General features: G+C 36.0%; 1 protein-coding gene across 2 annotated transcripts; it reads left to right on the top strand.

Moving 5' to 3' along the window:
• Positions 1-818: 818 nt before the first annotated feature.
• On the top strand, positions 819-15,969 carry LOC136034098 (uncharacterized). Of its 2 annotated transcripts, none has more exons than XM_065715226.1 (3): positions 819-900; positions 12,407-12,854; positions 15,524-15,969. In XM_065715226.1, the coding sequence occupies exons 2-3, from the start codon at positions 12,473-12,475 to the stop codon at positions 15,544-15,546; spliced, it is 405 nt and encodes a 134-aa protein (XP_065571298.1). In that variant the 5' UTR covers positions 819-900; positions 12,407-12,472; the 3' UTR covers positions 15,547-15,969. The 2 variants fall into 2 exon arrangements, with proteins under 2 accessions (XP_065571298.1, XP_065571299.1); XM_065715227.1 differs by having other exon boundaries at positions 857-875.
• Positions 15,970-16,283: the final 314 nt, after the last annotated feature.

Genomic DNA, 16,283 nt, shown 5'->3' with positions numbered 1-16,283 from the left:
TGTTTCTAAACTATTACAGATTTGTAATGACCCCATATATAGGTCATTTTTAAGAGGTCAAAAAGTGCTTAAATCTGAACTTGCGGTAGAAGTGATTATTATATTTGTAAACAGCATAACAAAAGGCATCAAGTGGTATATTCACTTTATATGAAAGCCAGTAATACTGTTTGTACCAGTTTTACCAAATGGTAAAACTGGTGCAAACATAAATAGGTAACAGAAAAAGTGAAATTTAGTGTAAATGACAATCAGGAACTGGATCGAGGGGGCCAAAAACAGGGCTATATAATTGGAGTTCAAAGAACGTGGTGATTTTTTAGTGAAAAAAAAACACTTCCCTGGCTAATTTAGGAATTTGAATTAATTAGCCTACCAAATTTTCCTATCCTATGCAATTGAAATAATTTTTCCTTTTCAGAGCATTAAGACAATTTATCACAATAAAAAATATCCAAAGCATCTTGAATGGAATGACTTAAAAAGGCAAATGACAACCACAATTTGAAATCTTACAATTAAACTTCTGGCCACACAAATTGTATTAGGCTACCCAGCTCTGAAATAATTGCTGAAGCTGTATTTGCCTGTAAAATTTGAAACAGGCCCAAAGTCCTAGCCTCTTCCTTGTCAAAACTTCACATAGCATTAAAACAATAATTACACCTGACCAATGTTGTTATTATTCGCAATTAATCTTGCAGTTTTAAGTGACACGTGGCCAGACAAGTATTTGTTGCTATCTTTTAGGGGTTAAACCTCGATTAATAAAAATCCCATTGGACAAGTAAACAAACGCACCCGCAATCACCTCTTCATTTTCATCATAAAGCCAAATTACCCGGAGCAGCAATGGCCATGGATTACTTTCATAAGTATCCTCTTTAATCATTTTTTTTTGTAAGTGTATCATTCATAATTGAGTGTTCTGAAGGATTTTGAATAGTTGAAGTTTTATAATTATGGTTTTCCAGACGCTACTTTAAACCTTCGTGCGTTGTTGCACTGTTTTTTTTTCTTACTTTTTCGTTGATTAGTTCAAAATGCTGAACATGTAAAACATGCTCAGAACAAAACACCACGAATAAAATAATATAGCCTACTTGATAGGTCTATAGCCTACCTAGATTAGAATAAGGACTAAAGCAAATTATAGCTGAAACTTCAGTTTTTAATTTCCTGTTCTCTGCTTTTACTTTGATATTATAATTCCTTTATTTGGAGCAAAATGGTAAAATCCTATTGAAGCTACTGTTGCTATCTTGGAAAGGGGCTATTTTAGGAAAATAAAACTTTCAGTAGTGAATTCAAGGTGAATAAAATAAGTAAAATTCTAGTTAATTGACTTCTTGCTAACTCAGAAAGGGTTTAGGTGAGGAAAATGATACTTTCAGTAGTGAATTCAAGGTGAATAAAATAGGTAAAATTCTAGTTAATTGACTTCTTGCTATCTCAGAAAGGGTTTAGGTTAGGAAAATGAAACTTTCAGGGATGGTCTACAGGCTAAAGTATGTCCTGGGAAGGTTTTTTAAAGTATCCACCTCCACTGCTGCTCCCTCTAGAGGGCCCTGAAATTTGCCTATGACAGGTCTATACCTATTGAAATTTTGACAAACAACATTTTACCTTAATTTTCAGTTACTAATTGCTTTTTCTCTGTCTTTAGTTCTGTAAATGCAATTCCTTTTATTCAAGTAGAATTTTGAGCCATATCTAGCCTAAGTTTTTTTGTTCAAAATTTTAGAAATGTGTTTGCATATCTTTATAACTTATAAAATGGAATTGAGCAAAGTTATGGAGCTGAAAACAATTTTGTTGTACTTCAAATAAGCAGAAGATTTATTTTCCGAGGTCTCACTTTTATAACACACATAGGCCTATTTTAAAAGGTCATCAAATGTCAGGGCCCTCTAGAGGGAGAAGGAGTGGAGGTAGTTGATTCAAAATACCTTACTGGAATGCACTTTAGCCTGTAGATTCATCCCTGAAAGTTTCATTTTCCTAACCTTAACCCTTTCTGAGATAGCAGGAAGTCAATTAACTAGAATTTTACCAATACTACTCTGAAAAGGTATTGCTAAGCTTCCATGTTCACCCTCATCTGATTTCTAAGCCTTTAAAATTTGCCTACTTGACAGGTAGGCAACATGGAACTTGCAATGGTAGACATTTTGAAACTTTTAAAAAATAACATTTTGCCTTAATTTTTAGTTATCAATTTCTTTTTCTCTGATTTTTGTTCTGTAAATGCAATTCCTGTTGTTAGAGTAGAATTTTAAGCCATATCAGCAGGTTACTTCTAAATTTAGGAAATGTATTTGTGGCTCTTTAAAACCTCTTAAATTGAGATTGAGTAAAGTTGTGAAGCTGAATACAGTTTTGTTGTATTTCATTTAAGCTGAAGATCTATTTTGCCAGGGTTTACTTTTATATAACAAAATTTTAAAGGTCAGGGCCCTCTAGAGAGAAGAAGAAGAAGTGGTGGGTACATCAAAACACCTTCCCTGGAATTTACTTTAGTCTTTAGACCAATCCCTGAAAGTTGCATTTTCATACACTAACCGCTTTCCAAGATAGAAAAAAGCTAAACTAGAATTTTAGTGAGTAAAATTTTAAGCCACATCAATGGTTTTTTTTCTAAATTTAGAAAATGTCTTAATCTTTGAAACTTCATATATTTCAATTGAATAAAGTTGTGAATTTGGAAAACAGGGTATAAGATCCAGACCTATAGACAATAACCTCTGGAAAGGGACCTTGACCCTGTTGGGGACCTACAAGAGTAGGGACTTGGTAGTAAACTCTGTCCCCACTTTATGAGTGGCATCCCTCAAAAAAATTGTAGCTTAGTAAACAACAAAGTATTTGCACATGATCAAAGTCTCTGATTGATGGATAATTCTTCTGCTTTTTTTGGGTACTTTTAGGCTGAAAACCTCTTTTCTATTGGCTTAACTTTTGGCTGCTTGTTTGATAAGCTAAGTAGCCTATGTTATTGATTCCTTATGTTAACAAGGAAAATGCTGATATAATCTGATTACTAATAGAACAGGTAATGTACTGCAAAAACAATGGTTTCAGTTAAGTTTGGAGACCAAACGGTGTGTCACTCCAATTTCTCTTCTTTATCTCATTAGTATTAGAATACACTAATTTTGGAACAGCTTGCACTAATTAATACATTAATCTATGTATAATAATAATCTGCCCTAATTCTCTGCTTTCAGACTGCAGTTTTATATTCACCTTAATAAACCTTTCCAGTATGGTGCCCTCCAATCTTTTTTGTTACTTAAAAAGGTCACTAGAATGTTTGCTTTTTGTTTCAAAGAGCTCATTTTTGATCTTATAGGACCATTGGGTCCATATGATCAACCTTGCAATATATATATATATATATATATATATATATATATATATATATATATATATATATATATATATATATATATATATATATATATATATATATATATATATATATATATATAAACATATAAACTTATATCCAGGGTCTACTTTTCTGCCCATCCCCCCCCCCCAAAAAAAAACAAAATTCAATCGTTTTTATGGCACTTGGTATTACCAAGTGACATATAGCAATTGCCAATTCTGTCGGTCTGTCTGTCAGTCCTGGTTTTGCTACTTTAGGCACTTCCAGGTAAGCTAGGACAACGAAATTTGGCAAGCGTATCAGGGACCGGACCAGATTAAATTAGAAATAGTCGTTTTCCTGATTTGACCATCTGGAGGGGGGAGTGGGGGGCTGGTTAATTCGCAAAAAATAGAAAAAATGAAGTATTTTTAACTTATGAGTGGGTGATTGGATCTTAATGAAATTTTATGTTTGGAATGATATTTTGTCTCAGAGCTCTTATTTTAAATCCCGACCGGATCTGATGACATTGGGGGGAGTTGGAGGGGGAAAACCTAAAGTCCTGGTTTTGCTAGTTTAGGCACTTCCAGGTAAGCTAGGATGATGAAAGTTAGCAAGTGTATCAGAGACCGGACCCGATTAAATTAGAAATAGTCGTTTTCCCGATTTGACCATCTGGGGGGGGGGGAGTAGGAGCCGGTTAATTTGAAAAAAAAAGAAAAAAATGAAGTATTTTAACTTATGAGCGGGTGATTGGATCTTAATGAAATTTGATGTTTGGAATGATATTGTGTCTCAGAGCTCTTATTTTAAATCCCGACCGGATCTGATGACATTGGGGGGAATGGAGGGGGGAAACCTAAAATCTTGGAAAACACAAAGTGGAGGGATCAGGATGAAACTTGATGGGAAAAATAACCGCAAGTCTTAGATACATGATTGACATAATCAGAACTGATTTGCTCTCTTTGGAGTAGTTGGGGGGGGGAGTAATTCTTAAAAATTAGAAAGAATGAGGTATTTTCAACTTACGAACAGGTGATTGAATCTCAATGAAATTTGATGTTTAGAAGGGTATCGTGTCTTAGAGCTCTTATTTTAAATCCCGACTGGATCTGGTGACGGGGGCAGGGAGTTGGGAGGGGAAAACCTACAACTTTGAAAACACTTAGAGTGGAGGGATCAGGACGAACATGGTGGGAAAAATAAACACAAGTCTTAGATAGATGATTAACATAAACGGAACGGATCCACTCTCTTGGGGGGGGGGGGTATTTTTGAAAAATTAAAAAAAATGAGGTATTTTTAACTTACAAATGGGTGATCGGATCTCAATGAAATTTGATATTTATAAGGATATTGTGGCTCAGAGCTCTCATTTAAAACCCGACCGGATCTGGTGACATGTGGGGGGGAGTTGGGAGGGGGAAACCTAGAACTTGGAAAAAACTTAGAGTGGAGGGATTGGGATGAAACTTGGTGGGAACAAAAAACACGAGTCCTAGATACATGATTGACATAACGAGAATGGATCTGCTCTCTTTGGGGTAGTTGGGGGGGGGGTTAATTCTGAAAAATTTGAAAAAATGAGGTATTTTTAACTTACGAGTGGGTGATCGGATCTCCATGAAATTTGATATTTAGAAGGATATCGTGTCTGAAAGCTCTTGTTTTAAATCCTAACCGGATCTGGTGACATTGGGGGAAGTTTGGGGCGGGGAAACCTAAAATGATGGAAAACGCTTAGATTGGAGGGATTGGGATGAATCTTGGTTGGAAAAATTAAGCAGAAGTCTTGCAAACTTGATTTACATAATTGGAACGGATCCGCTCAATTGCGGGGGGGGGGGGGGGGTAATTCTGAAAAATAAGAAAAAATGACGTATTTTTAACTTACGAAGAAGTGATCGGATCTTCATGAAACTTCATATTTAGAAGGACCTCGTAACTCAGATATCTTATTTTAAATCTCAACCGGATCAAGCGTAATTGGGGGGAGGCTGGAAATCTTAGAAAATACTTAAAGCAGTGAGATCAGGATGAAACTGGATGGGAAGAATAGAAACCTGTCTAAGATACGTGACTGACATAACTGGACCGGATCTGCTCTCTTTGGTGGAATTGGGGTGGGGGGGGGGTAATTTTGAAAATTGAGGTATTTGTAAGTTACGAAAGGGTGACCAGATCTTAATGAAATTTGATATTTAGAAGGATCTTGTGCTTTAAAGTTATAATTTCAAATTCCGACCAGATCCTGTGACATTCGGGGGAGGTGGTGGGGGAAACCGGAATTCTTGAAAAACATGAAAATTGGGGTATTTATATCTTACGAAAAGATTATTGGATCGTAATGAAATTTGATTTTTAAAAGGAATTCATGTCTCAGAGCTCTTATTTCAAATCCCGACCAGATCTTTTGACATTGGGGGGACTTGGAGGGGGAAATATTGGAAAAACACTTAGAGTGGAGGAATCGGGATTGAGGTTGGTGGATAGAATAAACAAATGTCCTTGATACGTGATTGACAGAATCGTACTGGATTTGCTCTCTTTGGGGGAGTTGGGGGGAGGGGTTCAGTGATTTGGCGAGTTCGGTGCTTCTGGACGTGCTAGGGCGATGAAAATTGGCAGGCGTGTCAGGGAGCTGCACAATTTTACTTGATAAAGTCGTTTTCCCAGATTCGACCATCTGGGGGGCAAAAGGGAGAGGAAAAATTTGAAAAAACTAGGTATTTATAACTTACGAGTGGGTGATCGGATCTTAATGAATTTTGATATTTAGAAGGACTTTGTGACTCAGAGCTGTTATTTTAAATGTTGACCGGCATTAAGCCTCTTATTTTCCTTTTTAAATCAATCTATTGATTCATAGAATTTTGTTAGAGCTCATACCGTATGATCTCTTGGCTCTTAGCTCTTCTCGCCTCGTCACAAGTGTCATATGAGCTCTTAGCTCTTGTTGTTGATGGGAGTTTGAAACCTTCACAGTAAAGGTTGTTGTCATGTTGAATCAATGGTGTTATTTTTGTTGGATTTCTTTTTTTCTTTTGAGGCCCCCCTTTTGAAAGTCAGACTCAATTCTTTTGATGGGTAACAATCAAAATTTTGACATAATTATTTTGTTCAACATAGTTGAAAGATCTGGAAATTATGTGTTTTAGGAAGACACCTCTCCCCCTCAACAGTCCTAAGGGCAAGGGTTGTAACTTATGCCCAGGAGCATATAAGGTTTATATAGAAAGGGTGATTGTACAAATTTCAGAGAGGGCTCATTGAATTGGTAATCAGAAGTTCTAGTGCCTTTTTAAGATTGAGAGTGATTGGAGGGTGCATACCCCGCCCCACATGCACACACTTTATATTTTCACTAAATGTAACTTAGAAATTTTTAGATGACCAGTTGTTGCTTCAGAAACTTCAAAAAGGCTTTCAAAAACTGTCATCCTATTGACAGTTTGATCTATTATTTTATTTTGTTATTGTTCCGTTTTCTTAAGTGCCTTGTTCGTTTGTCTTTGGATTTCATCAGTCATTATGTTTCTTTCTTTGGCCAAAAATGTACTATCCAAAAACTTGTGGATTCTCAATAAACCGAAACGCAGTCAATAAATTATAATTTGTACATACCCCACATGTAACTCCTAAATATGTTATCTAGTCTTTTCCTTAGTCGAATTGGTGTCTGAACAAATCCTGGTATTATATGAGATTTTCACACGATTATGAGATTGATAATGATGGATGATATGACTTGACGCCCTTTATCTCTGAAGTCACTTAAGCCTCTAGGCTTTTTTGTTTATGTTTTTTTAGATATGAATTACTGGAGCTTTTTCTAAGCTTGCAAGATGGGCTAATAACTTCACCAAAGTAGCCTTTGATAACGAACCCTTACGCTCATAATCCATATGTCACTGTTGCGGTAGTAAAACCAACCTAATAAAGAACAATCTTTGGGCCATAGAAACCGAAAATTTTTAACAAAAATTTGTTCTTTAAAAATGCTCAACTAAAAGAAATCCAGGAGTGGTAACTTTAATTCACTTTTAACTCGACTGTAATGTGTAGTTTCGAAATTTTGAAAAAAAAAAAAACCTGAAATCTCTGGAAAATGGCCTCAGATCTAGAAATTACCATTGGAATTGCCATGTTCAAAAACTTTTCATTGGATGTTTATAGCCTTTCTTCTCCAGATTCAGAAAATTGAACACACTATTGTGTATCATTTTTTTTTCTCTGTGTCCTTAGGGAATCATAGGATTAGTTTCCAGAACGTGTAGAGCTATGAGGCTGGGTAAACTTTATTTACTAAGGTATTTTTAAGGGGATTCTATGGTATAAATATGAGTTCGATTAATTGGTTAGAATGGTTCCAGATGCAGTGGATAGACATTTCCATCAAATTGTCTAATGTCCATCATGTTATAAATTTATTGCTATGCTTACGCAATGCCTTATTTCACAATGGTATATTGCTCTGGACCTAGATTACGAAATATGGGGTTTCGAGTTCAAGTCTTACGCTCTTGCTTTTTTCTGCGAATAGTGTCAAAGTAGGATTTATACACTCCTCATCATCAATCAAGACCACGACTGTGAAATAAGAATATGGTTTCAAATTCATGCCAATCAGAAAACAAGTAGAAAGCAATTTTACTGACGATATGTTTTAAAACAACCTAGGGTAAATTAAAGTCCAACTCCAAGGCAAATGGCAAGAGCTGCTGATGATTAAAGCCCTTCGTATTACAAGCCGGAACGTCTTCCCGCTTCCTATACAGTGGAATAGTTGAAAAAAGAAGGAAAAAAAATGCTTTGGTTGGTTTAGTTTATTACAATAGTACTATTTAATATTTATCAGACGGAAACTTATAAGTTCATAATTTAAGGATCTTGCAACAGCTTTATCATGAAGTAGGTTTTCCATTGATTTCTTGGTGCAAGATAGGTCTATCTTGGTTCAAGATAGGTCTTGAATTGTTCGCGAGAGGTCGTGGGTCCAACTTTTATATTCTAATGTTCTTATTTTGTGCATGGTGCCAAAGATGAAAATTGGTAGGAAATTCATTTTTTTATTTCTCTTTAGCCTGTAAATTACAAAAAAATTTATGATTTCTTTCAAGAAAACTGGGGCCAAAACCAAAGTCTAATTACCTCGATTCAGAACTGGTAGCTGTTCTTAAAGTAAACTTAAAAATGATTCGTAATTATTGTAATCTCGTACTCTCTGCTTTTGTTCTAACCTTCTCTCCGCACAAAAGAGGCTATTTGCTAACATGCACATTTAATCTGTTGGAAATTAAAACAGGCACATATTTAACAAGAAAAGAACTACGTTTTTGAGTGAAAGTTAAGAGCGAAGTTGAAAGTCGAAACGAACAAAAATGATCACGATTGAATTCCTGCGATATACTACTCTTTAGAATTAACTATACGCATTTTACTGAAACATGAAACAGAAAAGTGCAAAGATAAATCTCTTTATCAACTAAGGTTTCTGAATCACACTGTTATTCTTAGTTTTCTTTTTCAGTAAATGGCCAATAATTAATTTTGAATAGTAGCATGTCGTATGGGTTGAATGGAGATCATTTTTGTTCGTTTTAAACTTCTACTTGTAACTTTTTGGCTTGTTACTTTTATTCAAAAAGGGCAGTTTTTCGTGGTAGTCAAACAGTTCGTGGTAAAGAACTGTAGTAAGAAGCGACCCAGCTCAATAGTAAACAAAACTCTAAAAAATGGAGTTTTGATACTAAAAGATACATCAAAAGAATCGGCTTTTTATCCTGATTTTAAATATACAAGTTTCATTAAATTTAGTCTTCGTCATCAAAAGTTATTAGCCTGAGAAAATTTGTCTTATTTTTGAAAATAGGGGGACCCCCCCCCCCCTAAAACCTATTTTGGAAAATAGGGGGAAAGTCATAGAATCTTAACGAAAATCACACCATCGCATTCAACGCATCAGAATGCATAATTCAACGCAACGCATTCACGCATAATTCTGACAAATTAGAAACATGAGGTATTTTTGTATTAAATCCCAACCGGACCTGGTGAAGGGGAAGTTGGGGGTGGGGCGGAACCTAAAATCTTGGAAAATGCTTAGAGTGGTGGGATCGGGATGAAACTTGGTGGGAAAAATAAGCAAGTCCTAGATAGGAGATCGACATAACTGGAACGGATCTGCTCTCTTTTTTTGGGGGGGGGGTTTCTGTTTTCCCCCTCCAACTCCCCCCAATGTCAACAGATCTGGTAAGGATTTGAAACAAGAGCTCTGAGACCTGAGTTCCTTCTAAATATCAAATTTCATTAAGATCCGGTCACCCGTTCTTAAGTTACAAATGCCTCATTTTTTCTAATTTTTTCGAATTGGTCCAAATATAAAATAGCCTAGGCTATTTTAACAATGGATTTTTAACCAAGAACTTTTATTGTGTGTTATTGTTTATTATTTTCTTTGCTGAAGACAGCCCTTAGTTATAGGGCCGAAACATTCAAATAGATTTTGTTCGTTCACTGTCTTGGGAAAAAGTCTTCATTATTCTCTCTTCTGTATTTATGGCACTTGGTATTAACCAAGTGACATATAGCAATCGCCAATTCTGTCGGTCTGTCTATCGGTCCCGGTTTTGCTACTTTAGGCACTTCCAGGTAAGCTAGGACAATGAAATTTGGCAAGCGTATCAGGGACCGGACCAGATTAAATTAGAAATAGTCGTTTTCCCGATTTGACCATCTGGGGGGGGGGGAGCGAGGGCTCGGTTAATTCGCAAAAAATAGAAAAAATGAAGTATTTTTAACTTATGAGCGGGTGATTGGATCTTAATGAAATTTGATGTTTGGAATGATATTGTGTATCAGAACTCTTATTTTAAATCCCGACCGGATCTGATGACATTGGGGGGAGTTGGAGGAGGAAAGCCTAAAGTCCCGGTTTTGCTACTTTAGGCACTTCCAGGTAAGCTAGGACGATGAAATTTGGCAAGCGCATCAGGGACCGGACCAGATTAAATTAGAAATAGTCGTTTTCCCGATTTGACCATCTGGGGGGGAGTGGGGGCCGGTTAATTCGGAAAAAATAGAAAAAATGAAGTATTTTTAACTTATGAGCGTGTGATTGGATCTTAATGAAATTTGATGTTTGGAATTATATTGTGTCTCAGAGCTCTTATTTTAAATCCCGACCGAGTCTGATGACATTGGGGGGAGTTGGAGGGAGGAAACCTAAAATCTTGGAAAACACTTAAAGTGGAGGGATCGGGATGAAACTTGATGGGAAAAATAAGCGCAAGTCCCAGATACATGATTGACGTAATCGGAACTGATTCGCTCTCTTTGGGGTAGTGGGGGGGGGAGTAATTCTTAAAAATTAGAAAAATGAGGTATTTTCAACTTAAGAACGGGTGATCGGATCCCAATGAAATTTGATGTTTAGAAGGATATCGTGTCTTAGAGCTCTTATTTTAAATCCCGACCGGATCTGGTGATGGGGGCTGGGAGTTGGGAGGGGGAAACCTAAAACTTGGAAAACACTTAGAAATACTGTTTTTAAGGTAAAAAGCAAGTTGAAAACGTTTAGTTATCACTAATAAATTAATTATCGCTGCATTCCAAATATTGCTTTAGCTAATGATTTTCAAGTCTTAAAACTATTAGAGTAAGACAGATTTAGAGCAATTAGAGTAAGCTATTTTAGCATATCAATAGCACTACAAACTTAAAAGATAAGAATCGCTAGGACGAAATAGGAAAATATACTTTTATATCCTAGAAGGTATACCAAAGATAGGTAAAACGTTAAAGAATACGGTATTAGACTTTACAGTCATCACCGGTGGTGCTGATCTCCGTTTCTTGGTCCTTCTGCCAGGAAGTGCAATGGGGGGGGGGGGGGGCTGGGGGCCAACGATCCTGTGCTTTTGCACACCCTTCCTGTTTACCTTCCCCAGATTTCTCCTGGTACCCATTTAGAACTGGTTGGACTCTGCCTGAGCTTACAGTGTCACGCCACTGACCCCCGTCCCAAACTAAATAATTGGGTACACTTGGATTCGAACCCTTGCCCTCTCAGACAAAGGATCCTGAATCTGGCACACCAACCCACTCGGCCAGGTTGGCTCCAAATCCCAAAGATAGAGAGGGTAAAAAAAACTTTTTTTTTTTATTTCCAAATGCATGAAAAGGTACAATAAAGAAATCTGCCCCCTCCCCCCCAAAAAAAATCATTGACATTTTTAAGGGCTAAAAGAAAAGTGTTGGGCAGTCGTGGCATGTTCTGTAACCATTCAAATTCGAATGTTTACCACTAATTGGGTCAAGTTCATTCTAAAAGACTTTAATTTTTGTTTTAAGTATTATCATATTTTTTTGGGGGGGGGGAGGTCAATGATAAAACAAACTATTTGATTATGTGAATAAGAAATCTAGGGCATAGGTTTTTTTTTTGGGGGGGGGGGTGCCCCCCCCCCCCGTCTCTCTCGCACACATCACTGAGTCTAATAATAGGAGAAAGTATCTCTAGTCAAATAGATGGATTCTAGTTCCTTAATTGAGCTAAATGTGAATGTATGAATGCCATATATATAATAATAACGGGGCAACAGAATATGCAAACGGTTGAAGAGAGATGAAATTGAAAGGAGAATCAAAAAGCTGAAAAATAGAACAAGTGGACAAACAATAAGGGAGAACTGATGGAACAAAAGAAAAAAAAAATCTATAAGTAGCTTCGTTACAACTTTTAGTACTTTCTAGTGAGAATGTATAGTGTTGAAAATGACCCCCCTCTTGCGAACATCCCTGAGTCTATTAACAGGACATATCTTTTTCTAGTGAATTCTAGTTCCTTAGTGGGAATAAATATGAATGTATGAATTGTAGATATTTAATAATAATACAAAGGGACAAATAATTAGAAGAGATGGAACAATAGAAAGAAAAATTGCTATAAGTAGTGTTGTCACAAATTTGTTTTTTTCAAGTTAGGATATATAGTGGCCAATGCATATATTTATTTTTTGGGTCCAGCACATCTTGTCAGACCAGTGGGACGTTATTCTGGAGTGCAAAGTATGCAGAAACCAGTTCCGAGGTATGGCAAATTTCACATGTCATCAACCTTATTGTAAAATATATTATCCCGAACCATCTCAGAGACTTTCTGATGAGGCCACTTCCTCAACAAGCCTACCAACTGCTAGTGTAAAAAATAAAAAAATAAGGATTGTTGAAAAACCTTTAGAAAAGCGAGATGTTCCAGTCGAAGGTCAAACCAGTCGAAGGTCATTAGTTTTCAAACCAGCCATCAATTATACAGAAAGTATTCAGGAAGTATTTAAAAATATTCAGAAAGATCTTGCCAATGGGAATTCAATGCGGCTGGTTAATAGTGTCAAATTAGTTTTTCAAAGCTTTAATGGTGCCAATATAAATGAAGATGTGGAAATTTCTGGAAGAAAACCTGAGTGCACGAAATGTGAGTTCTTTTTCTTGCTTTGTCGCCTTTTTTTATTTTTCTATAATTATTTTTTAGTACTGTGTAATCATGCTTTTTGTAATTTTTATGTAATGATTTTGTATAGTATTTTTTATAATTATCATGTAATTATTCTTTTTTAATTCCTTATATGATATTAATAGTTCTTTATAATAGTTTTCATAATTCTTGTTTAACAATTGACTTCTTTATAATTCTTTGCAACTCTTAACATTAGTTTTCTATAAATCTTTTTTAATAATTCTATATTTCTAGGACAAAACAAGTACACCAAATGTGACTTCTTTTTGCTGCTTTGGCTCTGTTTTTTATATTTCTAATCACTATCTTTATTAGTGAGCAATAATTGTGCATTTATTTATTTTTTCTCGAAAAAACCTCAGTATTTCTCCGGGAAAATTGTTATCCTGGAAATTTCTGGCCTAAAAAAAACGATCTGTATAGGTCAGAAGTTTGAAAAAAGTCATTAAGAGCCTCAATTGTGGAAAAAATAATATTTATTTAAGTGACGTCATATTTATGAATACATTCAAAACGCATATTTACGTCATATTTGCCTCAGTAGTGGTTGTATCGTTTTAAGTGTCTATGATGAAGGCAAAATTACAGAAGAAATAAATGATTGACAAGAAAAATCATATGATTCATGTCATATTTATGAGTAAACTACATTCTGAGAGAATAAATTATATTACCCCCCCCCCCCCCCCCAATGGAGTGAACGTTTCCCTTTTATATCTATGATGCATACGCCATTTCAAAAGGAACATAGCTAAGTATAAAATGCCAAGTGTAATTAGTCTATTTACAAAAGGCGTTTTAAGTAGTTTCATAATGCCTAGAGTAAGTAGAGCTAGTAGAGAGAGTAATTATAATGTCTAGAGGACAAATGAAGAACCTAGGACATCAAACATGACAAGACCAATCTGATCTTTCATACAGTTTTGCAATTACTAGTTTTTGCTGTTTACGTATTTTAATGTCTTTTCATACTACAAGCGGTTCAAAGATATTTCATTATTAAAGCTAGTCCAATTTCTAACAACGATATGTACAAAGCTTCAACTTTTGGTTCTTTTTTTTAAGGTTTTTATGCCACTTGGTATTAACCAAGTGACATATAAAAATCGCAAATTCTGTCGGTTGGTCTGTCGGGGATTTGCTAGTTAGGCACTTCCAAATAAGCTAGGCGAATGAAATTTGGCAGGCGTATCAGGGGCCGGACCAGCTTAAATTATAAGTAGTTGTTTCCCCGATTTGATCATCTGGGAGGGAGTGGGGGCCGGTTATTTTGGATAAAATAGAAAAAATGAAGCATTTTCAACTTACGAGCGGGTGATCAGATCTTAATGGAATATTATGTTTGGAAGAATATCATGTCTCAGAGCTCATTTTTAAAATCCTGACAGGATCTGATGAGATTGAGGGGAGTTGGGGGGGGCGCTAAAATCTTGGAAAACCCCTAGAGTGGACGGATCGGGATGAAACTTGGCAGAAAAATAAGCAGAAGTCCTAGATACGTGATTGAAATAACTGGAACGGACCTGCTCTCTTTGGGGGAGTTTGGGGGGGGGGGTGGGGGGTTAATCCTGAAAAATCACAAAAATGAGGTAGGCTATTTTTAACTTACGAAGAAGTTATCGGATCTTATGAAATTAGATTTTTTGTAGGATATCATGTCTCAGAGATATATTTTTAAATCCCGACCTGATCCGGTGACATTGGGGGGAGTTGAGGTGGTGGGGGACCTAAAATCTTGGAAAATGCTTAGAGTGAAGGGATCGGGATGAAACTTGGTGGGAAAAATAAGTACAAGTCCTAGATACGTGATTGACATAACTGGAACGGATCCGCTCTTTTTGGGGGAGTTGGGGGGGGGGGGTTAATTCTGAAAAATTAGGTATTTTTAACTTAAGAAGGAGTGATCGGATCTTAATAAAATTTCATATTCAGAAGGACCTTGTAACTTGGATATATTATTTTAAATCCCGACCGGATCCAGTGTCATTGGGGCAAGGGGGTACCGGAAATTTTGGAAAATGCTTAAAGTGGAGAGATCAGGATGAAACTTGGTGGAAAGAATAAGCACACAAGTCCAAGATAGGTGACTGACATGACCGGACCGGATCCGCTCTCTTTGGTGGAGTTGGGGGGGGGGGAGTGATTTGGGAAAATTAGAAAAAATGAAGTATTTGTAACTTACGAACGGTTGATCAGATCTTAATATAATTTGATATCTAGAAGGATTTTGTGCTTTAAAACTCAATTAAATCCCGACCAGATCCGGTGACATTGAAGGGAGTTGGAGGAGGAAGCTTGGAATTCTTGAAAAACGTGAAATCGAGCTATCTTACGAATGTGTGATCGGATCTCAATGAAACTTGATATAGAAGAATCCTTTGTCTCAGATGCTCCGTTTTCAATTCGAATCGGATCTGGGGACATAGAGGGTTGGAGGGGGGGAAACAGAAACAGGAAACTGGAAATATTGGAAAACGCTTAGAGTGGAGATATCGGGAGGAAACTTGATGGGAAGAATAAGCACAAGTTATAGATACGAGATTGGAAAAACAGTTTCTCCCCTAAACGAAAAAACATATTGTCTATTGTCTGCAAATGATTGACTTTTCTTTTCTTTTCTTTTCTAGATAATGAAGTAGCTGGGCAGTAAATTTCGGAACTCTCTGTATAAGCCTGTTCTCTGTTGCATTCGTCTTTTTGTGTATAGACGCTTATTTTTACATAAAAAGACAGTGCAGCAGAACTGGTTTCTTATAATTTTTAAGTTTAAATAAAAAAAAACAAGGGTTCTAAACCTCAAGTTAAATAGAATCTCAGTAAAATTCGCGTTTATTTTTTTTTGCTCCCCTTTTTATATTTTACTAAAAAAAAATAGAACCCTAAAAATTTTTTTAATCAATTTTGCTTCAATTTTTTGCTCATCCTTCACCTAACGAATTTACTGCTCATTGAAGCTGTGCAATTATGTGGCCTCTGCTCCTGCCAAAGAACCTCTTCCTGACTCAACATACACCAACATTTTTTATTTTATATTTTAATATAAATTTAATCAATAAAATATTGTTTCTTTGTATTCTTGCAAACTGCTTGTTGTTCTTAGAGCTAGGGATAGTTCATAGTGTTCCAACAGAAATTGTTGGAACACTAATAAGGTAAAATACTATACAAAATATCGTACAGAAATGTAGGTTTCTGAATCTTTATTTGAAGAAAAAGTTGTATTGGAAATCTAATAGCCCCATCCCCCTTTTCCCCCTGATAATTGATCGAGGGATGTAGCTTTTAAGATATTACAATCATTCTCAAAGGGTTAATAGGTAATATGGAAAAGAGGATAGTGACAGATATCCGAAGCACTTTTAATACTTCTTTTCCTTAATAGCAGAC

This window comes from Artemia franciscana, chromosome 12, assembly GCF_032884065.1.
Source record: "Artemia franciscana chromosome 12, ASM3288406v1, whole genome shotgun sequence".
NCBI lineage: Eukaryota > Metazoa > Arthropoda > Branchiopoda > Anostraca > Artemiidae > Artemia > Artemia franciscana.
This window is presented reverse-complemented; position numbering and strand designations above follow the sequence as displayed.